At 39.9% G+C, this 26,318-nt stretch overlaps 2 protein-coding genes across 3 annotated transcripts in view; one reads left to right on the forward strand and one right to left on the reverse strand.

Annotated features, from left to right (window-relative positions):
- The first annotated feature begins 1,274 nt into the window (after nt 1-1,274).
- LOC124302854 (uncharacterized) lies at nt 1,275-22,254 on the forward strand. The gene is made up of 8 exons (XM_046759423.1): nt 1,275-1,424; nt 3,353-3,475; nt 8,674-8,775; nt 10,355-10,690; nt 12,336-12,575; nt 14,577-14,819; nt 17,544-17,711; nt 21,662-22,254. Exons 2-8 carry the CDS (start codon nt 3,371-3,373, stop codon nt 21,725-21,727), a joined length of 1,260 nt encoding a protein of 419 aa, XP_046615379.1. The 5' UTR covers nt 1,275-1,424; nt 3,353-3,370; the 3' UTR covers nt 21,728-22,254.
- A 963-nt stretch (nt 22,255-23,217) lies between these two features.
- LOC124303086 (mitochondrial amidoxime reducing component 2) overlaps nt 23,218-26,318 on the reverse strand; it is a 58,006-nt gene continuing 54,905 nt past the window's right edge. For both annotated transcript variants that reach the window (XM_046759877.1, XM_046759876.1), the window contains exons 3-5: nt 25,969-26,250; nt 24,767-25,044; nt 23,218-24,464 (exon numbers count right to left, since the gene is read on the reverse strand). In XM_046759877.1, the coding sequence (XP_046615833.1) occupies nt 24,158-24,464; nt 24,767-25,044; nt 25,969-26,250 (867 nt within the window). In that variant the 3' untranslated portion in view covers nt 23,218-24,157. The remainder of the gene's footprint in view (nt 24,465-24,766; nt 25,045-25,968; nt 26,251-26,318) is intronic.

A 26,318-nucleotide genomic window follows, 5' to 3' on the forward strand; every position in this document is an offset into this window, starting at 1 on the left:
TAAGTCTGTTCAGAGCTCCGGTAGAAGCACTATATCCTAACTCAGTCAGCGAAACTAAGTATCAAGTGATATATCGATTGTAATTAATATTTGTACAGTTACAAGTCGGCTCACTTGACTTATGAATAATTACTTTGCTATCCCACAAAGCTTTTTTACTCTGCATTGACCATGTTCTCGTCCATGATCTTTCAAATTTGATCGGTATACTGAAAGCCATTTTGAACCTGGTGAGGCGTAGAGCGAATGTGACTGACTGCAGGCAAGAACAATGAATTTCGACAAAAATCCCACTCGCAACGATCGGTAATACTATAAACGGAACGAAAACAACTCATGTAGCTTTGGAGAACTGCGTAACGATCTTTTAGCCTTCGGGCCGCATCAGCATGCACAATTGAAAGACTGACTGCAGGCAAGAAAAATGAATTTCTACAAAAATCCCACTCGCATTGATCGGTAATGCTCTAAACGGAACGAAAACAACTCATGTAACTTCGGATAACTACGCAACGATCATCCGGCCCTCGAGGCTTTTCGATATACAAAATTTGCAGCGTCAAATATATAATTCTATTCTCGTAGACTCGTCGGAAAATATTTTCAACTTATGTATACCTTTTCACTTCTCTTTCCGTTTCGTAGAACCCGATGGTTTACGTGCCCCTCTTCAGGATAATTATGGATTCCAGGAAGACTGTAAAATCATAAAATACCAGTTTTTGCAACGAAATCCGGTATCAGGCTTTCGACGTGTGAGACCGGGAGAAAGAAAACCGGAAAAGAATGCCTAAGGAAAGGAAAGAATTGAATTAAGTCGACAAAAATTCGGTATATCCAAGGCGCGACGTCGATTGAGTCATAAAGACTCACGACGGATGTTTTGCCGAAATATCTGACCGAGCAACCGGCCAATAAAAACCTTGCGGAGTCTCCTAATCACCAAGCGTTATGTTCTGCACCCGGAAGTGTAGAAGCAATCCTCCTCCGCTCTCCCAGAATTACAGGCTAATAATTGTGACAGGGACACCTTCTCCGTCGGCCGGACTTTCCTGCAACTCGTTCGTGACCGAGGACCGACGACGATGCTTAATTGAGCAACGCCGCCCTGCGGATTTGCGAAAAGTCCGTAAAACTAGGTGGAAATGTTACACATATTAGGCGATCGCATCTCGCTGCCGGCGCTGTTCGTCTGATCTCGCTGGCGACTCCCCCTTTTTTCCCCGTGGAGTGCATGGTGGTCGGTTGGTATAACGAGTAGAAGGTAGAGGTGGCGGCAGCAGCCCCACCCGCTAATATAAACCGCTCACTGACCGTAGTCACACAGACAGTCACAGAAAGTCTGCCAGACGAGCAAGCAACCGGCAGCTCAAACCAAGTCGGAGTTTGAGTTGAGTTTTACGAAAGTGACGGAACTGTGTGTGGTGAGTTTCCGTAAACTGCATTGTCCGCGTATCGTTTCCGATTCGACTTCTTATCGCAAAATTTATCGACACGGATAGGATTACGCCGTTCGTGAATGCGTTGTACGCCTAGTGAGGGACAAGTTGGACGGACGTTTCTAAGGTGGTTGGTTTTAGAGCATGGGAAAAAGCGCGCCCTTTCGCGTCGTCGGTGAGAAATCAAAGTGTTGTTGGCACTGAGCTTTGGTTAACGAAGGATCGGACGGAAGCTTTTTTATTCTCTCCCACTTTCTTTCTTTCTTTCATCGAACGTACGGACAACGGAAACTGTTTGTAGCTGTTAATAATTTGCTATTCTTACTAGGTACATCGGATTTCGGTATAGAGTTCGGTCGGATAACGTTGCACGGGTGAAATTGGCGAGAAATGAAAGTAGAAATTTTTCACAATATTTATTATAGGCCAGCTGCGTCAAAGAAACCCGCGCAAAGTTACGTCTCGAATGAATTTGAATTGGACAATTGCACAATTGGTCTGTGATACCGTACGCGATATCTTACACGCTTGATAATCGCGCTTGTAACAAGAATCTAAACGACCTGGTAGTGTTGCAACGGGTGGCCTCCATCCGAGGAACATGTGCTTTGAATCGTTATTGTTCCGACGTCGCAGTCGTCGTTGCATTATTATTAAGACTGTCATTCGGCGCTCAAGAACGGAAAGGTAGACATTCGAACGGCCATATTTTCCTAAATCAATAATTAATCGTCTATTATGTCTTTAAAACGTATCCCAGCCATACCTTTGGCCTCGGGCCGAGAAAAAACCCATCGTTCAAGTTGTCGCATTAACGATAATTCGATTTCATCTTCACCCCGAGGCATTTTCTCCCGAATATTTCCCGTTCGGTTCGAAAGAGTATATAAGCTGTTCGTCGTGGAGCAGGGATCTTGAGGCGAACGAACATGTGCGGCCACTTTCGATTCGTATATTGAAAGTGATAGTCACGAGAGCTGATCTGTGTGGTAGTAGAAAGGAGTTATACTTGTCTGGTTGCCCACCTAACCGAGATCTGACTAGCCTATCGAATCGGCTATTAAGGCGCTCGTTTCTCAATTAGGTGCGATTATTATCGGAACAATCGGTGATTTCGCCATTCTTTACCTTCGAATAATTTCTGAAAATTTTGACAAGCGTTTTTTTTTTTTTTTTTTAGATGTCAAAAGTTAAATTGTCCTACAAATTATAAATGAAAATTTTTATTCCAGTGTAAGTTGCGATTTCGGTTACGATTAACTTCATTATTCAACGAGAATAGTTGCTTGGAAAGAGTTTCAGCGAACTTTTATCAACGTCGAGTCTCGATTGTTTTAACCACGTATAATCGGTGTGAGATTTGTGCCTTTGAACTGACTCCATTCGCGTGAAAATAATATTTTTTATCTCGAATCATTGAAGAGGAATTATACTTCTTCTGGTGGAACACCTAGGGCACAAACATTGTTCACCCTTCACCCATAAAATTACCCCGTGAGATCAGATGAGCCCGTTTACATTGTCCGAAAGATTTCAAATGTTTCACGACATCTTTGTTCCGTGAGATTATCCTTGAGAAATATAGTATTAAGAAAGTAACCACCGTCCAAGGTGCGAAACAAAAGTCGTTCATTTATTCTCTTCAGCTCGTTTTTCTCACCGAAAATTATTTAAACATCGGTTAACAGTTACCCACCACTGTAAGCTAGTGAATTGAACTAACCGTCAGACCTAGATTGTCAATAAATATTAAAAACGTTATCAGCATATCCTCGTGACGTGTCATGTTAGTAGTATTTACCGTTTTGACCAAGAGTCAACCGATCAAACCAATCGACAGTGAAAATCAACGGATTCGGACTTGCGCGAAGAGGCCGAAATTCAATTTTTAAATTGACTTTATTTATTTTCAGAATTAGTCCGCAAAGAAGATGAGGTGTTCGAGAGTGATGATAACGGCGATGGCGACACTCTGCGTCGCGGTGGTCCATTCGCTTCCGGTTCAGCAGCCGGAAAGCCTGGTGCCAGCAGGACAGGTGTGTTTGTGAATAAAATTATTACGATATTACGAAAAAGACGGTTGAAATCAGTTGAGTAAAAATGGAAATGTGCAGTCCAAGCGATTGAGGACTCGACTCATTCCCGCTGAGAAGAATTGGAAAATCGGTCAGAACGATTCCGGGTTTGCTTGATTACCTCGCGCAAAGTATTTCACGCTCACGAAGCAGTTCGCGGAAACTCTAAAATGGCTACGAATTGTGAAATTTGCATTTTTCAAGTGCGTCGTGACCGGTCTGATGACTTTCAAAAATAAATTCATGGATTTCGTTGTCCTCTATCCTTCGTAGAATTAAGAGACCGCATTGTCATGAAAAGGTTTCATATAAATACGCCAAAGTGCCGGGTGTCTTTATTTGTAAAATTTTTAACTTTCATACGTCAGTCGATTAATTAGCGAAACACGCCACTTTCTCTCAACTTACGTGAGTTTAATTGAATGAGTATTCTGAGAGAACGAAACAATCCGTCAAAATATTGAATCTGCCAAGTATATATATATTATTATTATTATTATTATTGTTGTTATAAACGCATGCGCTGCATCGACGTATTTCTGAATTATTCAGAAGCGTAAAATGAAACGTACCCGGCATGCGTAATTTTCAGTATAGGACTTGGGTGCACGAACTACTTGACCTGGGTTAAATCGCCTTCAAAGTCATACCGTATTATTGCGATACCATTCGTCAACACGTCAATACGTATATTTTAAATTTCAGAAGTTTTCCTCAATTCAGTTATTTGAAGTTCTTCCCATGCGAAACGCGCAGTACGCGCCATTTAGCTCATTTCAAGCATGTCTTGACTAGTAATTTGTCTGCAGTAATACGTATTTGTTATAATATAGTGTAGCAACAACGTTACATGCGTATATTGATGTATGTTTATTACCATGAACAGTGCGGGCCAATGGTGGAAATGTAGGTTCGGAAATTGCATCACGAAATTCGAATGACGCAATATCAGTGTACGGTAAATTTGAAGAGTAAACATTCTGTGATCAAGACATTTTCTTATTGAATAAAATTCACCAGAGTGAGCTTCGAGCTCTCGTTTCTCATCGTACGGTCACAGTCAGTTTCTTTTGTTTTGAAATTGAATCGATCAAAATATTCCTGCATAGTCTCAGTGTAAGAAAAGATAAAAATTTGCCTTGGAAATAATTAATAACAGTAGTAGATCCGATTTACCTTAAACCCAGAAAACATATCGCAACTGAATAATTACGTTCACGTTAAAATAAAAATTTCGAGTCGAAAACTTTTTGGACCATTTTGCTATGTTTTAGACGTGTTTCAGAAATTAAGGTTATTTTCAAAATTTGCATTTTTCTCGCAATGTGAGAATAATTGTACAAAATATATAGCGGCGATCGATTTGTCAGGAAATTTTACCTTTGTTTCATATATTTTACGTTTCAAAAGATGAAAGGCAAGTTTTTACACCATAGTGTAGAAAAAAGCGAACGGTTTAACCAATTTTTGAGATGTTGTTGCATCGATATGTTTAACTACATTTTTCACTTCGGTAGTGGGATAATCCACGCATAATATAATTCGCGTTAGAAACTTTCTGTCTGAACGTAAATTTTTACAACGATTCAAACGATTCCGGTCCGATTGTGAAACATGCCGTTGTCTTTGCAACTGTCCGCCTCTCAGCTCGCGTAGGTGAAACTTCCGGTGTCATCGTGAGAATCAACAGTTTTCGGAAATGACCACTATTCGTGCGACAATCATACCTAATTACAATTTCCAAGACGATCGAACTCCGGCACGCAAAACCCGTTTGATCCGCACGTCCGGTGGAGCTGCGGATGCGCCGCTACGCAACTTCCACCACGCACAATTGCTGCCACTTTCAAGGCCCGAAATTTCATCGATCCTCTCCACCCAAGACGCTTTCTAAATATCTGCATTGGGTAAATTCCCTGTCTAGAATTAACCTCGGATTATCATTGCCGGACGACCCTGTAACTAAATTGTTCGTGGTTCGCCTTTATCGAAAACTGTATATAATTATCTGGCTAATTAGAAAATTTCGCTATAGTACAACGAAAATGGGCTGATACGCTATAATCGAGGGTAATTAGGAATTATTTAGACAATTTACACGAGGCTCAAAGACAAGTTCTAAGGTGGAAGCGTTCGGGTCCAGAAATTGGTTTTCATTTCAAAATCAACGCCAAAGCGGCGAAAGAAAAAGTAAAAAACAATCGCTTGGGTTGAATTTCATGAATAAAGCGGAGAGACGGTGTAACTATTGCTTGTAATCTCAACGCTCCTCGATGCCAGAAGACTCGAGACTTTCACCCGACGCCAACGGGGCAACCGTCGTCGGACACTTTCTTCGGTTGATCGGCGTTCAATGGAAAGTAGAGGTCCGGACAGAAGCATCGGAAGACACGGGTTACCGGTAAACATTCTTGAACCGTTACGATGGACGGGCAGACGCGAATCTGACAAGACTAATGGCGAAGAGGTCGACCAAAGCACGAATTAAATGTTTGCATAGTTTTGAGTCGAATATCGAACCAAGCAATCCAAATCGATCATCCGGAGAAACTTTTGCGGTCTGAGTCATGGGATTGACCGGCTGGCTCTCTGAGTCTCGTAAATCAATTTTACACTTGGCCATACTTAATTCTTGGTTGGAGTGGTTAAATGTATAGGCGAAGAAAAAGTAAGAAAGAAAAAACAACACACTCTCACTTTGAATAATTTTACTCACCAATTCTCTTATGCTAATATTGCCAACGTTTTATCATCACCTAATCGTGTCGCGAGTGGTTGTACCACGTGTACCTACGTAAGAGTAGAAAACTGAGATTCCTGGATAGACGAGATATTTTCTAAATATTTATTCGCGTCTCAAGTCATTCGTCGGGTTATCAAAATAAATGATTTTTCACGCTTTACGTAACGGGGAAAACGTGTTGATTTCGACTTTCGGGATTGCGTGAATTTGATAACTTCCAAGCTTCGTTAAAATATGCTAAACACTTATAATATACGACTACGTGACCGCTCGAACTACTCGAGGAACAAGTTTTGAGGGAAAGTAGAACAATATCTTGGCGGTTGAGTAACATTGGCTCCTATAGTCAACGCAGCTGCTGCAGCGAATTAACAAAGTCGCTATTTCTTCTTGAAAAATCGCCTCTCGGCTTCCACCGTAAGCTTGTGAGCCATAAAGCAAATATTTTCAGTCTATCGACCAGACAGGCGTCAGTGATAAATAACAGTATCGTCACCACTGGTCAGCCAATCAAATCGAAGTGGAATTTAGTACAATCCGAATTTAGTCAATGCTAACCATTTATTTCTTCGTTTCTCGTTTATTATTTTTATGGACGAGAAATCGACGAGAAATCACACATGGCTCAATTTGTTAATTACACGTTACACTAATTGAATTTTACCCACTTACCAGTGCTCGTCTTGTGAGTGGAATCATTTTTTATCCACACAATATTCAGCATTGCCTAATTTGACTGCATTCTTTCCATTAAATTCGTGAATAACTGTCAACCCAAATTTTTTACTCCTGTATCAATAATTGCACAAGATTGTGAAGAGCTCATCGATTTAACTCAAGGACCAAGAATTAGTAATTTTTCCAGATAGTTCAGACACGTGCCTCAATACATATCGTAGGCACATAAACATTTTTCACTAGAATCTGACTTATAGTTTTTCGATTGTAAATACTTGGCCGTTGAAGTATTTTACGAAACTCAAGCTAGTATTTTCGAAGTGAAAAAAATCGTGACACCGAAGTACACCTTTTTTTTTTAACCGACCTAATGACCTAATTTTATTTATTTTAACCCTATTGAATTTCCGTGATAAGGACCAAAGCATTGACTGCACAATAGCCACTAGTTGACCAATCGTAACTTATCATCACCCCCGTGAAATTCGATCGACGACGGCTGAAATTGAATGAAATTGCTAAATCGATACGTTACAGGGCAAAGTTAAAATGCAGGCAATGCAACGGTGCAGGTTAAGTAGTCACGTAATTCAAAGCCTACTCGATACGGCGGTGAAGAACAGGTTGAGGCTTTAGCATTCAATCAGTAGTATCCCATAAACGCTTTTCTAGACATCTAGACGAGGATCCCTGACCTCAAACACACGCATATAACAGCCGAATAAATTTTCTGATTGCCCAATAATTATACACAACGCAAAATTTAATTAGATGCATTTGAAGGTCACGCGATACGCTGTTTTTTATTTTTAATATAATCGCGCGGCCTATAAGCCTGGAATGAGTAATCATTACCGAGCCCGAAGGTGGAAGAGCGAGTGAACGGCGATGCGAAGTGGCTCGGTTGGGTCCTTCGAATAATTGAAAAGTGATCAACTCCGTCGGTACTTAGATGAATCAATTTCTATGCGACTGCGACGTAATGAACGAGTAGATTCTCGGATAGTTGCTTGCTCGCACTGAATACTGGACGCCAGCTGACCCGCGAAGAGAGTTGACCGAGTACTTTGAGAGGTTGTGCGGTTGAAAATTAATACTTTTTTCAAATTTATTACAAGACGGTCGCTCGTCAAGTGCTTGTCAAATTGTTAAATTCGCAAACTGTGGTATTTGTCGTAGAAATCTAGAAAAGAGACTATAAAACTTACGAACAAAAGCTTCGATATTGACTTGGAACTGTTTTAAAACGGTGAACAATTTGGTTGAATCGTTCAATTTCACGTCACAATGGGTGATTTTGTTTGGAAAACCGTTTTTCACGAATTCACCTAAACACATCTTTTTTCTCTCAGCGATCTTTTCAGTTATAATTGCCATTTTTTGATCGAAATCGATATCTGTACAGTCTTGAAAACTTAAATATTCAACGGTACTAACGATTTAATAAAAGTTGTCGTGATAAAGTACGGAATAACTTTCCGAGTGAAATGTCTCGTGGCAAATTGAAATCGAACAAGTCTACCAAACAGTCTGAAATAATTAGTCCGTTAGTTTTAGTCTGTTCTTTTTCGCATTATTGAACGAAGCACCGTACCTTACGAATGTAATTATTAAAGAAATGCTCGACCTGCGACAGTAATGAGATTATCAAACAAGTATCGATATTTAACCGTGCAACCTTCTTAAACGACGTTGCGACATTTCGAAGACGAGAAAACAATCGTTGAGTATTTTTCAGGATCTCGACAGATTGATGGTTGTCGAAGCTGACAACGAAGCTGCGCTGAGGAGTAAAAGGACAATCGGATTGCTGAGACAACTGTTTCCCGGTTTGTCACAGGTGAGCACGCCGTCGGTCGCCGAGGTTAAAGGGCAACCACCTAAGTGCTGAACATCCAACTAAATCCCGTAACATTCCGAATGGCAATTCTAACAAATAAGAATAATAATCAATGACTACCATTAGGAATAGAAAAAAATACCGTATGCTTAAATGATGAATTTTACCACCTGTTTGTCATTCAGCTACTTTGATCCAGATACCAGTTACCGATTCATCAGCTGAACCTATACGACACCGCATAAACTTTCCGTTGAATCGTAACGTGTGTAATAGTTTTGTTTAAAAACAATCGGGGTTTGAAAATCCGTAAGATTATTCGATTGCGTTAAAAAAAACCGACGCTCAAGTATCACAACGAATATAACACCTGTGAACAAAAATTCATTGAGAGTTACGCTTACGTGCCGACGTAATCGTGTATCGTTAACTTCGAAGTAGTCGCGTTGATCGATGCAGATAAAGTTTAAACGTTGATCAATTCACGGATGAAACTTGACGGGGAAGATCTCCTTGACACAGTTCGGAACTACCCGATTCTCGGGACCTTCGCCTTCGCTTGGTATTCAGCACTCTGGTCTTGCTTGTTGTGTACACCCGACTCGACTAAAGGCTGGTCGAATCTGCCCCCCACAACCCCCGAGTACGAAGCTTCCGTCCAAAGCTTAGGGTGCCCTTGTGCTGTACCGATATATCGCTACGTTCACATATTTAACATGTGTGGGCCGAACCCAGCCTTAATCGACATTCCTCCCGAGAAAGTCACTCACTCATTTTATTCGAGACCAAAGAACGCTGCGTTATTGTACACCACGCGTCATTATCACGGTGTACGTTTAACAACTGTCGCAGTGGAACATCGCGAAAATCAGGAAATGAATCCTGAGACCTGTGCAATTAGCACAAGCTGTCAAACAGATGTCTGGTTTTGTAATAAAATGACGTAACAAATTGTACGTGTAATGTGTATAATTATATTGTTGTGGCCAAAGTTTTCATTTCGTATTTACTGAGCTGCGTCAACCATTTGTAGACGGCTGTAAATTCGTCTTTACGGTCCCAATTAGTGAAAGTCCGGAATTTGTTTTTTCCAACGTTTGGTTCGAAAGTTTCATTTTCTGGTGCGGTAAAACAATGTTGGCGCATGCGCGCAATTGAAATGCTCCATTTAACGCCCTAGAGCTTTCTTTGGCGAATGCGCACTGTCGTATAAATCAATTTTAAGAATCAAACTTTCCTTCGCAGGTGTTGAAAAAAATAGCGCGTGTCACAGGAGCGGATGGGCGATATTTTATTCGTGTGATTATCGTCAGAAAAATTAGAAAATCGGGTCCATTCCAGTTATACGTTTTATTTATTTTCTCTTTCATCGTAATCAGACAATAATTCGAAGTAGACATAACACGTCGTAGAAGTTCTTATGGTCTCGACGAAAATTGACTGATAGCCACTGTCGGCGTGATAAAGTCCCACCTAATAATCACCGTTTGTTACCCGGCTTGACTTCATCAAATGCAAGCATGTTTCGACTCTCATAATGCACAAAGAAAGAGAGGATCTAAGCCCGCTTGTTTTCTAGATAGTCGAACAAAAGGTGAACATGATTACCGGCGAACTGATTCGTGTCGTTGGTCCCATTTTGCTCCGCAATGCATTGCGAAACACGAATGGCAACGGAATGGGAGAAGAGAAGTCAAATGCTGGAACCACCGTAGAAGTGGCATCTCCTTTTGGCGACGATGACGAGGAAAGCGACGTATCCGACAGTGCCAATGAAGTAGTTTCGGATAGTCGTGACGGCTCCCGAGTCTCCTTAACTCTGCCCACATTTCCTCCTGATCAGGAAGCCGACGATAATACGGAGTCCTCCGACTCACCGTTAACCGATACCCAAACGGCGCAAACGCAGTTGCCATGACCGACTGCAAATATCCTCCGACAACCTCTTCATTATGGGACTACTGCGCGGGTTTCACCTGAGTATCTCGAAGTCTCTGATACTTTTCGCATCTCCTCTTAACATCTTTCTTCTCTACATGTTTGTCCTCATGTTTTCATCGTTCGTTATGCACTCACGTGAAGCATTTGTGCAGCGTTCGCTTATCCTCGATATTCATTATTCTTTCATCGCTCCGTAGAATTGACGCTACGTGCAGCGTAATCAGGTACCCACTTTACGAGGGTTACCTCAATTCTTCCATACTCGTAGATCTCCTCGACATCGTAGTTTCTCTCGTCATATTTGGTTCACATTAACTCATCACCATCCAAATACCGTGCAAACGTTATTGACCACCGGCACGGTACATCCCATCCAGACTGAATGGGACCACTAGTTGTTGCGTAGTGTAGTTACCAGCGTTGATACGACGTGACACACCAACATTCGTATTAATATGCCTAGATACGACGCCTAGGTGTACCTTCAACCTTGTAACACCCGTATCGTCTATCCAGAAAAATTGTATCAAGCAATGGAGAAGCGTTGCAACATTACCATAAAACAGGGACTTTTACATGGCATTGGCTGATTGTATTATAGTTGAAAGATTGTAAGAGTCCTTTATTACATGTATATGATTCGGCTCCATAAATCTAAGACGGTATGAGAGCCAATCTGTAGATCTTTTCTAACACTAACCGTACACGGAAAAAAATTCCCCAGTCAAATAGCCCATTTCTTCCTTCTTCTTTTAATTGATTTAAGTACACTCATTGGTAATTTGTTTAGTAGTTTGTTAATCCGTACAATTAGTCGTACGGTTGTGTTGTGGTAAATTTATTGGAGTAAGAATCACCGATGTGGTGTATGTGAGAACTGTATTAGTACGACCTTAGAATTCACTGGTTTTTCTTGTATTATAAATTCCTTGTAAAAAATAGTAACCTTGCACCGTAGAAATTACCCTGACGGACACAATTACCGTTGCGACAGATAGCAAAAAAACAATTTGCATCAACTGTACCGTTGGCATTCAACCTGAAAATATCTCATTTCAAAATCGCATTGCTATCAGACTGGAACATACGGCAATTTTTTAAGACCGACTATAGATTATCGTTTACGAGTTTATTGTGTTAAGGATAGTACAAAAAGAAAATCGAATACGTACTAAATCACAGAGTAATACTCGATATGATTTCTCGTTTTTTCTGGTCGGAAAGAACCAAGCACCCCGTTTATGCCTGACATTCTTCAAGCCCTTGTTATCCTGCGAAAACCGAGCTTACCTCGCGAATGAAGTTGAGCTTTACCGTTCGACGTGTGGAATGATCTACTGCAATTTATTTACCACAATATTTGTCCGACGTGGCAATGATTGGTGTGAAAAAACATGTTATACAAAAAACACAGCGCCTCTCAAGTGTTGGCGCAATTTCAACAAGGGAGATTTTTTTCCGCTTGCACATACACGTTTATAATTCTTCTCGCAGGTTTAATAAATCTGCGACACATCATTTCCACTGCAATTTTCTTAACCTTTTATTTATTTAAAATCACTCCTCTCGTAAAAAAAAAAACGTAATATAAAAGCTGAAACCAGTCGTTTGTTGCGCAGGACGTGAACCCGGAAGCTGAAAATCAAATAGTCGCTGAATCACAGAACAACGAAGTGCGAGTACAGTTTGCCGACGATCAAGCTGGAGCTGCCGCTAATGAGGCTGTGGCGCCAGAACTTGCGCCATTGGATGACGTGGAGGTGGCAGACGAAAACCGAAACAAAAGGTTCCTCAACTTTGATACCGGAAACGGTGGTAGCGGAGGCGGCTCTGGCAACTTCCTCTTTGACATCATCCGGGTAGGTTTCAACTTTCATACAAGTTATCGCTGCCTGTTTTGTCGACGAACTATACATATAACATACGATGCCTGGCAAAAAATGAAATTAATATATCATAATCAAGGTCGTTCTGATCACTGGTAATTAGAACACTTGCGATGCATCGTGCAAAAAAGGATTATTTGCCGGAGGCTGAAGGTTGAACCGTACAACCTTCGGCCATTGGATGTGTGTAATTTCCACAGGAATATGATTCCGAGGTGGATTTTTCCGCTGGGACAATCGCATTGCGTTAAGAGGCAACAACTACGGCAAGTAAGCCGCAAGGGCATCTGGTGTAGACAGTGAAAGTCAGTTGCATGGTATCTGAATCGGCAGCGATTTAATGTGATTCAGAGTTATACGCTACTTTAAATTCTTTGAACAATTATAATATTTATAACGGTCGCAACTCTGGTAGCGTATCGAATCAAGAACTTGGCAGTAAGGGTTAGACTTTTGAAAGTACTTGTTGGAAACCACGCCGATCCAGTATCATATGCATTATCGCAATTGTTATTAAGAAATTACGCCAGAGGGTTTATATAAATACTTCGTCCTAATTACACGTCGTTTTAAAATGATTCAATCTAACTATCACACATGGAAATACTAGTTTTTGCACTGACCGATACTTACTCCTGCGAAAAACCGGTAATGAATATCACTGGTATTCGTAAGAAACGCTGCTCGTTGAATACATTCTAGAAAGGGTGTCTCGAAGCGGGCCTTTCACTTGGATAATACATGCTGCAAACTAATTTCAAACATCTGAAAGGCCCACTTCGGATCAATACTGAGACATATCCGTGTCGAGAAGAGTCATCTTGAAAGTCTATATTTTTAATAGCACGAAGAAATCAAATGCCAATCATTATTTCCATAGTTGACCGGTCTCTTTGCCACCAGTAGTGTGAACTTCAGGATTTTATGAATGTTACCGCCAATCGTGAAACTACATAATCAAAATAACAGCCTAACGTAAGGAGCTAGATATATCGTTTGAAAGTAAGAAACACGTGTAACAGCTGGAAGCCAACTCAAAGTCCAGGGCATGTGTGACGTGCAGAAAACGATACAGCATACTAAGAGGAGAAGTAGTTTCCAAGAACGTAGTAGTTTGAACTCAAAAAGTTGTCTTGTAATGCTTGAGACTTGAAACAGCATTCGTTCGAAACCTGTGTTGACTAATTGTAATAAAGATGTAAAAACTCTGACGTAAGACTTCGCGTAACCTCTGACAGATGAGTCAACGGAATAACGAAAAAAAAGAAAGAACAAAAAAATACAACGACAAGGTTGGAAAACTTCCGAGTCATGCTTTCATTTCATAAAGTTCGACGCAACTGCCTTGTTTACGCGAGTGCTGCGCCGTTTTGCGGAGAAATCAACCAACACAGTCCAGAACAGACAAGAAAATTCGCACCGGTTCGTTGTTGCAAAAAGTGAAATGTATTTGAGTGATAGTCAAGCGACAGATTTTCACCTCGAAATAAACCAGGTTCGACATTTCTTTCAAATAAATATTCGAGACCAAAAAAATCACCCTCTCCCTGTCCGATGATAATAAAACGGTCAAAGATTTATCAAAGAATCATGGATGCAATTGAATCCCTGCCGCACCGCAACCTTTGCACTGACTTTCAAACGAAAGTTTCAAAGAACACACGCTGTGAAAAACCGCGTTGCCGTGAACTTCGCTCCGTATATACTCCACATTTTCAGAGATCGACGACTATGGGCGATTCATTGTCTAACCATGTGGTAAGAACCAGCGTATAAAACGTCCGAACGGATGCTGTGAATCTTTTTCAGGGTGGCCGTCATACCGGAGCGTCGTAACTCGCGTCTCGCAGAGAATGCTCAAACGGCCGAGGAGAAGTGCTGAGCGATACTTGTGCCGTGGAAAACGCGCCGCGGACCGCAAGCTGAGCCTCGTTTTGATCAATTTAACGATAAGACTATTCTATCTGCCTTTAGCAAACTGCGGATTCGGCGGCTCGCGCGGCTGGTACCGTGTACCGTGTCGTTGCAGGTACCCAAAGCCTTGGGCTTGGTCTTAGCGCGTCACGAGACATCGCCCCGATACCCGCTGCCCCGGCACCCATGGGTATGGGCATGGGCATGGGTATGGGTATGGGGATGCCTGCCCCGCCAAGTCCTTCAGCCCCAGGACCCGCTTCTTCGGCAGCGCCAGCCGGCAATCCAACCGCCGGTCCCGGGGTACGCCAATCCTGTCGACCACATTACTGACACTCACTGACACGTACTTTATCTTTCTCTCTTACTTTCTCTGTATTTTCCCTCTCCGCTTTTTTATTCGTCTTTTTTTCTTTCTTATTTTATTTCTTCATCATCTTCTTCTTATTCTTATTCTTATTCTTCCACTTTTTCTTCGGTTGCTAAACTGTGGCACTCTCCGCTGTACCGAACTTGTTTCACGCCTTGCCTGATCAAATTGTGTTTCCAAGTTGAAACCCAGCGAACTATACGTGTGTGGATTGTTGGTAAATTTTTATATTTTAATACAGCACGAAACTTTCTAGTCAACTTGCATACTTGGGTTATAATAATACTTTGTACAATGTTTCGCCTGGTGCGCAAGCAAGGAACTGAAATTTATCTTGTTAGAGAATAAATTACTGTCTACGCATTACGTCTCGGAACGAGACTTTGTATGTCAGCAATAATTGAAGTGCTCGGTCGTAGGTCAAAATTAACATTCATCAAACTAGTGCTACTTCTTATCAAGTGATGATGGAAAGTACGTGTGAGGACCTGCATAGTTCAGTGTCCGAGCAAAGAAACAAAGTTAAAGGACCATGCAAACCGTTACGTAATGAGAATGAAAAAAATTCAAGACGTAATTTGCGAACAATGTCCATACGCCAATCAACCACTCACAGATCATTACATCTTCGCAAAGAATCGTAAAGCGTGTTGATCACCATGTAACTGCAACGCGAGTCAATTATTTCCAATAACAATTAACGCCAAACAACCTGTAACCCGATTCTCGGTAATAATAAACCTATGGAGCATACCCAGTATTCGGTGAATTTCACGCTAAGACATGACAGCGTCGAGTTTCTCTAACCGATTTTCATGCACTGCTGAATCTGTAGAATAAAACACGAAATGCACTCGGTCAGTACGAAACGTCTTTGTGATAACGATCTCAATTTCACATCCAGCCATAATTGTTATTGAACGTTGTAACGTTGTCGAGAAAAATGAACTGAAAACTCGCACGTCTTTTCCAATTCAACGTGTTGCAATTGTCACGCGTGCACGGATACGACGTCTTTTCGTAAGGCAGAATCCGTGTTCGCCTGCTCACGCACGCAATGATTAACCGAGGCTGGAAACTCGACTCAACTCAACTCAACTCAACTCTTTGTAATCATACGTGAACGTCACACGCATGTAACGCGCCGTTGTATTCATCGCACGCATTGCACTGTAATTTTCTACAAGGCACAACACGCACCAGCTGCTTCTTTGGCACCTTCGAAACTTGATTAATTTTCTTATAACTTACTATCGACTGTACTCAAGACCGTTCCTAATCCTCTCAGCCTACGATTAACTTGTAATCTGGTTCGAGTATCAGTCTCTTTCCACTGCGAAAAAGATCGTCTCTTACAATAATCTTCCTCTTTCTCTTCTGCCTGTGTCTGCCTGTTCTGTGTGTCTGTATACGTGTACAAGTCTCTTTGTCTGTTCTTCCTGACACGCATGTTGAATAATTACATATCAAGATTTAATTTCGGCTGCGTAAGCATTGTTCTGTCCCTTCTTTCGTTTCGTTCACATCGGAAATAGTTGGTCTCTATTTTTTTCTCCTCTTTCTTTATTTTAATATTATTTTTATCAGTCAGCTTATATGTATATACCATACCCGTCGTAAATATCGAATAAAGATAAGAAACAGCTCGTTTAACCAGCCAAAAATCAAAACACTTAGCCGGTCATCTTGATGTGTGATATCGAATGTTTCCGCATGCTACATGCTAACCTCACCTACTTCTCGTTCGACCAAAGGATTAACAACCCCCCACGTCCTCTTCCACCCTTTCCCATCCCCTCTGTCAAATTTACCCCGAACCCAGAGCCTCTGGCTACCTCCAACGGTCCCGACGCGACGCAGACATCCTGACTAAAGACTTTCGGCGAGTCAGTACGGGCAACTGACGATCATCGAATTGTTTACGATGTTTTTAAATCTCCAATGTATAATATTGTTGTTATGAAATTTTGTCAATTTTTTGTCTACTGTAATATCATCTGCACTGTATTGTTTGTATAATTATATGTAATGTATCGCACGATTTCGCGGGAAGACTGGAAAAGCCATTTTTTTTTTGTATTTGTTTTTGTCAACATTCTTTCTTTTACCGTTCGCGTGAGGAACGCTCTGAAATAACTTGGAGAAACATTTAAATTCGAACCTCGGGAAGTGATGAGCAACAAACGAAACACAAGATATTGTTTTTCAAATCGTAAAGATTTGCGGAACCAGTTTGGATTGGAAAAAAAAAAAATGGCCCGAAAGTCTGCCCTTTTCATCGTGTCCATAGTTTAGTGTGATCTGGTGTATTGTGCAACTTGTGGCGGTCGTACAAAAAGTATGCCAGAGTAGTCCCGCAGTGAGAATTTTTCCCTCACCTTTCACTAGGCGAAGGGCCTGAATTTGAGCGTGGTTTGTAAAAATGTCCGCATACTTCCCTACATCCGCCACTACATCCCGTAATGAATAGATGATTAGCTCACCCTAGGAGTTTACACCTTGTGCAGGGTCACGTTTATAGCAGGGGGAAAAGCACGTAGTGTCGGGAGCGCTGGACCAGTACCTACACGGAGCCTGCGTCTCCTCGTATCCCGATTCCTGGCCTCTGAGAACCCTTGACCTTGACCCTGACTAACTTTACGTCGTTGCATTTACAGCTGGTGGCTGGTAGCGGAAGCACGGAACAGGGCGATGCCGCAGCCAATGCCCCGGTCGATCCGTCCAGAGCCGCTGCCGGGGCCCAAGAAGCAGTGCCGGGGCCCATTACCAGACTCTTCGTCATCGCCAACCGAGGCATCTCCAACCTCGTCCAAGACCTCATTCTTGTAAGTCGCCCTTTACAATTTTCCTTTCGTCTTTCGCATGGCCGTTGGTGCGTTTAAAGAATGAAAGGGTGCGTGATGTGTTACATTTTCTTTTTCTACACCGAGAGAAATTTTTAGTTGCGGCTACCGCTCGGTCCTTAACTATTTTCATTTTTTACCACAATCGAAAAATATAGTTCTAGGTACGAAATGAAAATTAGTTTTACAGCTGTTGCCGGAAAGTCGAGTATCCGTTACTATTCTTTCTCGTTACGATCACTGTTGCTAGATTTTCTTGCAACTGTTGCGAAATTTTGATGCTCGTGCAAGAATAAATTGATGTTAAAGCCTTGTTTAACTAAAAAAGTAGAGTAAACCGAACAAACTGATTTTTCGTTGCAATTACCAAAAAAGGGTCGACAATGGCGCAAAATGATTACGTGTACCCCGTTTTTCGTAATTCGAACAATATTTAAACAGTTTTTTTAACGATACCTGTTTTACTGAATTTTTCTAGTTACTGTGACAAATGAAATTTTTCTCACTGTATTTAAACGAAATGCATGGAACGTGTAACGTTCGAAAAGTTTGTGGTTGAGAAATTGACCCATTAGCTGAATAAAGAGCGTAAGTACTAGCTATTATACCCTCAACGAGGGAAAATTATTGCTGTGGTTACTTATGCTCGGTCCTGAGCTATTTTACATTATTACTATGACTGAACGATCAGAAATACAGTTCGGAGTGGGAAATGAAAATGAGTTTTGTAACTGTCATCGGAAGACCTAGTACGTGTTAACTCCATTTTCTTGATACTGTTGCAATAATTTTATTTTCGTGCAATAATAAGTTGTCGTAAAAGCTCTGTTCAACTGAAAAAATATATCAAACTATACTAGCATATTTAATATTGGTATAACCAGAAAATATAGCATCAACAACAATAATCACACTAAATACAGTTACTAGTGGTAACGCATTTTCGAATCTTTGAATAATTATTGTAACGATACTCATTTTATCCAAATTTTCTACAACATAACTAAATCAAATGAAGTTTCCCTCAGTGCTTTTATTCATTTTTGTGTATGTAATAAGAATCATGTTCAGTAACGGTATAAACTCGCGTGCACCTGACATATGACCTTTCAGCACGTATAAAACCGCAAAAGATGTGATAAATTTGTTTTTATCGTTTTTCTGCATTTACCACATTATAATTGGCTTTTTAATGTGTGGTATGAAAATTTTTTTTCTTTTTCCCTTTGCACTTGCCATGCAATGCACTTTTCAAACTTTCCTACAGAAAGCGTACCACTTTCTCCGACCTTCTAACATACAATGTAGACTGTTAGATCCATGACATTAAAGGTGATGACATTATTTAAAAAAAAAAAAAAATTAAAAAAGAAAACTCAAATCATTAGTAAACAATTTAGAAGAGAAAATTTTTCAACTCGTCAAACGAATCTGCACACGCATTTGAACAACGGGCAAGTGTTTATTCAGTGTATAATTGATTAATTTGCTCTGACATAATCATATATATTTCATGTGAATTATTGAACGTATTGCACAATAAGACAAAAATCACTCAAGATACGTAAATTCTCAGAACATATTGCTTCATTGCATAGCGTATAAATCTTTCAACAAGTATAACCATCAATGCTCCGCTTGGTCAAAATGTGGCAATTTACGTAAAAGGTTTCGAGCTTAGCAATGATTGAACTTATTGTTATCACGAATCAATGTCACTTTCGTCGCACGAATGCCGGTTGAATTGTTTCACCGTATCGCGTTTCGAGTAATTACAACGAATGATAGCCTATTGTAAGCATCGGATGTTACGTGACACAATAAGAGAATACATTTTTCCTTATTCAACTACATATCAAACTGTCAACCGTAAGCCTGCTTAATCTTGTCACCACGTATTGCACGAAACTCTCGTATGACTTAACAGCTAATTCATTTTTTACTCCGCGTCGTTGTAACTGTTGCGTAACATCTTGCTTTTTATCGGACATTACCAGCCAGCGACCGCGGCATTACCGATGACAAGTTTTTTTAAAATCTCCATACATCGAGTTTCGTAATTTTTAATTACCCTCAGAAATACGCATACGCGACCAATTTCAGACCGGATTAGAAACACGAACGAGAACTGATGTGGTAAATCGATATTTGTAGTGAAAAAAAAAAAAAAAGAAAAAAAGGATACAGATTTCAATAAGAGGTTTGGTACAACACGTTTCTAACGGGGCACATACGCCTGTGTGTAGAAATTTATACGCTGTTAAAAAGTAAAAAAAAAAGAAGAAAAAACGTTGAAAAATTGAGACATTATTGCTGACCCAACGATCACATAAAGACCGACCAACGTTCCAGATATGACGAATCGGTTATGCAACAACTCACAAATCAATGGAAAGCAAAAATGTGCGCGCGAACTTTCTCTACGAAATAGCTCTAGATAGATGCAGGTAACACGTTCGCCGACTGCAAAGTTACGCAAGCCTTCCTTGCTTGCAAGCGTAGCCGTCGTCGTCGTCGTCGTCCTCGTCGTCGATCTCCCAACAACCGACGTCGACGATGACCGTTGCCTGGTACAGCTGGGGAATCGGTATGCCACGGGTATCGGTGTGTAAGATCGGGTGACGGGTTCTTGTTATTTAAGTGCCAAATTATTGCGTTAAGCTAGCCTTGAATGGGCGAGGAGACGAAAGTCAGGAACGGTAACCAGCTAAAGAATTCGTCGGAGTGATTGAAGAGAGAAAAAGAAGCACTAAAAACGAACGAAAAAACATCGTGTCGAAACTGTGCAAGGTGCAGGATAGAAATCGAAAACAGAACTCTAACCACTTGAATCGATACGCCAGTTTCTTTTCCTCCTTTTTTTTTTTTTTTCTAACTGCATCCGTTCAAAGCTCCAGGGCACCGATTAAGTTGTGTTTAATAATCTTAGACGTCCGTGAATAAGAATTCAGGCAAGAATGTGAAAGACGGTGTTAACCGCGTTATTTCAAATAATCACAGGCGTTAATTTGACGAGTGTAACGAACTTGCTGTATTTCTATATCGTATGCATATTTTATTCGAAAGTTACTAACGTCTGGTATTCGAGAGGCACTCGCGAGTTTCACATTATATTTTTATGGTTTTGAGTCTGCTTTTTTTTTTAACTTCGCAAGATCTTAATTAATTAGGCAATGTAACTCTGAACGCAATTAGCGCAGGCAATAGGACACGCATGAGTATGATTTTGTAACTATATTCTCAAAGATACGTTACGCCAAAAATGCGGCATCGATCAAGATTAGAAATTGACATTTTAGATTTTCCCCAAAATTTTTCACGCTAAAGCACTAGTCGAAACATACAGTTCCGTTATTTTCCAAATTTTTTTAACATTCACTTCCCGGTACCGTTGAAATTTTTTTGTATCTCAGTAAGTTTTTCTAAATCTTGCCAAATTATAGAAAACGAGCTCGTATAGGGTTGGTTAAAAAGCAGTAAAAAGAAAAAAAAAAAAAAAACAACTAGGTTCTATTTACCGACCATCAATGTCATATAAAAACTTCTGGAGCAAATTAAAAATTTCAATATCCAAACTTGATCCATACTAAGTTTATAATTCTAAATTTCGCAACGCTTTCGGTGAAACAAAATCCCTCGAACATCACCGACCACCAGATGAATAACGCGTAATTGATTTCTGGCGATTACGTTGGTTACGTAAATGGCACAACAAGTGATCGGTTTCTTCACATCGATTACATGTTTACAACTGCTTGCGATATTTTCAGTTTTATTTTCTTCTTCCCTTCGGTCTATGCCGGACTTATTTTTCTCGTGGCACGCGCCTATTTGTGGCCAATTGTATCGTAATGCTCGGCGCATGCGAGCGAAATTTGCAGGAGAATACTCGGCAATTGTAACTTTCACAAATCTTTTTTTCTTACTTTCAGCGTTTGGCAGCGACCAGCGAACGAATTGTTAACTTCAAGGCGCGACTCATCACTTCCATCATCTAGAACGCATCGCGGAGCAGCGCGACGTTAGCTGGACCAAAAATGGTGACCACCTGATTTCGGCTGCCGAGTTCACTACTTTGAGCCGTGGGACCGATCTGGCAACGAAGCTGTTTTAATAATTAAGAATTTTAAGAGAGATTTATACTGAAACACTACACAGCGAATAGTTGCCTCTTGTCCCCGCGGATCACTTCGACTATAAACAAATACCCTTCGACCCTCAATTGGCCCTTCCAAGACTTCTAAATTATATGAAAGGAAGATTACTATTATTATATATATATATATATATATATATATATTTTTTTTAAATGTTTTTCTTTTCATCTATTATACCTTGATCAATTTTTTTATATTTTATTTTATTTTGTGTTTTGCGCAAAACGACCGGACAATCACGAAATGTACGTGAAATATAGGAGAAACTGTTGTTACGTCCGTAAGAAAAAGAAAAAAAAAAAAAGAAGAAGAAGACGAAGAAAGACAGAAACGACTTGTACATAGTCCCATCGACGCATTGCCACACAGAGTGCTCATTTATGTAACTATGTTACTACCGAATCTATTTACTATCGGGTATTCGAATTTTTATCGAGCTACCCGAAACCTAGACAGGTAATGCTGGAACAGTGCTGATTTATTCCTACTGTATTAATTAGACTGCGGAAACGTGGGATAAGTGTATGAGATGAGTCAGTTTTGATGTGACGATGTATACGGAAGATCGGCAAGACATTTATCGGCACTGTTTTCCATCGCCGTTATTACTCTAATTTTGTTAATTTGTTTTTTCTGCCCCCTTTTTGTTTGGTAAATATCCACTTTACGACACGACGCAATGTCTTTTTTAACTTTCCACTTTAGAAACGAAAGTGAAAGAAAGAAAATTTGCCTTGATGTGTCGAGCCTAAAGACACGTTTGAAATTTAATAATCTACCGTAATATTATTCATAACTAGGCTAATTACCAACTTATATAAATCCTCCCCTGTTATTGTGTAGTGTAAATAAATATTATTGTAATAATAAAATATGGTATTGTTTTCTTAGGAAATGAGCGGATTTTTATTTTTTCTTAATATCAAACCGTTGACACTTCCAATTAATTTCATCTTCGATAGACATAATTTCAAAATGAGACTTTCATTTTCCGTGTATCACTTGCATGATTTCTAAATACTTTGAAAATTATGCATGGTCATACCCTGTTTTAGACCATCGAATAATCAAACTCTATCACCTTGTTATTACGTTTCTATTTTTGAGGCAGATGATAATATAAAAAAATGTATTGAAGGTCGCACATTGTATATCAATTAAAATTAAAAATATTTTAAAAGAAACAATCTTCGTATTTGGATAGCACAGAATAGAATTTAAAAAAAAAAAAAAACAAGCAATGTTAGCACGGTTGTATTTACAACGCAGGAAGACATCGAAAGGTTCAATTACTACTTAACATACATATGAATAATATTAGTCGAATGGACGAAAATTTTCAAACTGACCCATATCTGAAAAAATATATAACACACCTGTCAACATGGTTAATCTATTCATTGAAACTCTTCAACTGATTTACTCATTCATTTATTTATTGTATTGTTTTTGCGTAGAACGCTACTCTTCAGGGAGACTTTCCGTTGGTATTTGAAGCAAAGAACAACTAGTCTCCTGAATCACTATACAATAGACAAATTCTATCGACCAGGTACTTAAATTCATTTATATTTTTGAAAATACATGAAAAAATACCATCCAACTGTAACCAAGTTTCCGATAGCCATACAATATTGAAATTTTCTCATTCAAAAGATCTACAAAATTCTCTTACAATAAAAACTCCTTATAATAAATAACACTCTGCACGCACATCATTTTGTATGAAAAATGAACTTCACTTAGTTTTCGTTGTAAGCACAGATCATCAAAAATGACGACGCTGTATATATCGTGATTTTTCAATTTATAGCGTACGCCACTGCAGTTGAATCACATATTTTTTGTAATCTCAATTTTCCTAGCCTTGTCTAGTCGGTTGACAAGCTCCCAATCAGCCATAATCCCTGTCATTTGCCAAAGTATAAACAGATTTTAATTATAAGAAAAAACTGACAATTGTCAAATACGATTCGCCGTATTTGACGGAAATCCGACATCCCCTTGACGCAATAATGAAATATAAAAAATAAACAAAAAAAAAAAAGAAAGAAATCATTATTCAACGACATTGGCATTCTCTGAAATCCAATAAATCGTAATAAAGCAAAACATACTCATAGTTAACCATCTTGACTCTTTAAAAGCCAATCTAAAGTTGCCAAATAATGATTTTTTCTTCAATGTTTCATCACCTTAACGTTACTAACTCCAACCTTGTCAAATATCTGTACGAGACCTTTTGTTTACTGAACATTGTACATTTTCTTCTCACTCGAGGTTAGATAAGCTGGCAATTATGTTCGCGGCACTCCCAAAGAAGCTTGATGATGAATCCGGATAATCTATGTCAGCCTTTGACATTTTTTCCTCAATCGGAAAAACATCGTGTTCGCAAGAGCTCCACCGATGCAATAGCGGAGGGGAGTAGAACGGCTCTTCTTCTTCTGGAACACCGACAAAAACACCGTCTCCGAGCCGGACATTTCCGTTGTTAGACCGCAAGCCCAGGTGTATTCCCATCACAGGACTATCGCCGGTAAACGGTCTCAGCTCAGGGTCCTTGATTTGTCGGTAACTGTAAGAAGAACCACTGTTATGGTTCATCGAATAGTTCGCAACTAACGAGTTACAAAATAAGGAGACCAAAACTGGAAGTTCCTTTTCACGGTATATTATCGGTTAAGTAGGTACCCAATGACTTGAATATCTTCATTTCATACAAAGAGTCGCACGTGATTTGCTGTCAAGTCCTAATAACATTGATATATCAATTTCTTTCTATAGCAAAAACACTGATTTTTGACCGACGAAACTTCTCCAAAACTGTTATCATATGCTAATGCCCTAAGCTGATTAATAGTCTACATCGATACGAACCCTTTAAGAGTCTTCAGTGGTTCTACTTTGGGACTTTTCATTCCTGTTTCCGGGTCGACGGTGGTGAATATGCATCGCGTGCATGGTTTCACGTTTCTAAAGACGACGTTCCCGATTTTCACCCAGTCCCAAGAATCTTCCTCTAAAACTTGTGCCCCTTTCACCACAAAGTTTGGCCTAAAATGCTGCGGTGTCACTGGGTCCTCAAGACGAGTGTTCAGGTCCGCAATCGAGGCCTCGTTCATCAAGGTGTAACTCGTCGCATCTGGATACGCCCCCTGTAACATAAAGGGTGGGTACTGACCGATGATATAAGCTAACGTAAGTGTTGGCATCAAAAAAAGGAAACATAGATAGATCGAACAATTAATTCATTTAACTTTAACGTGCAATCCCTTCGAAATCGCACAAGTGTTAAACAGAATACAAATCACAAATAATTGTATATTCGATGAGATATAAATATCAGGCATTGTATCTTGATGGATACACATATTTTCGAATAGAGAAATCAAAATGAAAAGTTAAAATGATGAACAGAAGAAAGAAAATCAAATAGAGAGAAAAGAGGAAATTATATATCTTGGATATATTATATGGATTTCAGAGTAATAATAGACAGAGAAAAAGAATGAGAATTATTTCTAGTTTGCTTTTTTTACTTAATCGGATCTAGCTTGATGCTTTAATCCTTTCAGTCACGCAATTCGGTTACCTGAAAATGCAAAAAAAAGTCAGACTATTTTATGGAATATAAGAAAAACGACAAAACGTAAGAAAAAAATATGCCACTATAGTGGCTTTTGTGACTGAAAGAGTTGAATTAAATGCATTAGTTTTATTGGATCATCCCATACTCGAAACTGTCTGTAATCAGATGCTTGAATTAAAAATTTACTGGTTGAATCGAGTCAACGAAACGGTTTGATTGATTCTATTTTCACAATCAATACCTCAATGTATCTAAATGGTCAAACCATTGAAAAATTTATTTACTATATGAAAAAAACAGTTCCATCTTTTTCCAGGATTTCGCGTAGTTTGGATAACGTGTAAAAGAAGTGCACAGATTATCGACCGTTTGACGAGGAATAAATATTATCAAACGTGCTGGACATTTAAGTGCGCCGTTATGAGTGCCTCTGCAGCATCCCGGATAGAAGCCGATTATCACCGCTTGTGTGTCTGTAATATCAACTTACCGTATCTTCGCTGACGACCAGTGGGAACGGCTTGTTTTTCGTTCGCACATCTCTAGTCGGTCGGTCTAACGGATAATAGACAAGTCTGAGACCGGTATCTTCCTGGAGAAGAAATCTGGACAGCCAGCGAGCCGCTTCCTCGCCACAATCTCGGGCTGGAACTGGCTGGCCCCATACAGCCGCTCGGAATCCTTTACCTCTAAGGCCAGCCAGGTCAACCGAAACCGCCATCATCCCAGGCGCCCTGAGAGTCAGCGTGGATCCTGAAATGCTCGGCGAAACCTGCGCGAGGGTTTCAATAATTATTACTCTGACCACTATCGTTGCTAAAAATATAATGGTAGATAGTG

This window comes from Neodiprion virginianus, chromosome 4 (assembly GCF_021901495.1).
Source record: "Neodiprion virginianus isolate iyNeoVirg1 chromosome 4, iyNeoVirg1.1, whole genome shotgun sequence".
Taxonomy (NCBI): Eukaryota; Metazoa; Arthropoda; class Insecta; order Hymenoptera; family Diprionidae; genus Neodiprion; species Neodiprion virginianus.

What these genes read in the sequence shown, in the direction of transcription:
- LOC124302854 (XM_046759423.1), top strand. Translation starts at nt 3,371, where the DNA reads ATGAGGTGTTCGAGAGTGATGATAACGGCGATGGCGACACTCTGCGTC. An exon ending in TGTTTCCCGGTTTGTCACAG is followed by an intron (nt 8,776 to 10,354) that starts GTGAGCACGCCG and finishes CTTGTTTTCTAG; the next exon opens with ATAGTCGAACAAAAGGTGAA. An exon ending in ATCCAACCGCCGGTCCCGGG is followed by an intron (nt 14,820 to 17,543) that starts GTACGCCAATCC and finishes TTGCATTTACAG; the next exon opens with CTGGTGGCTGGTAGCGGAAG.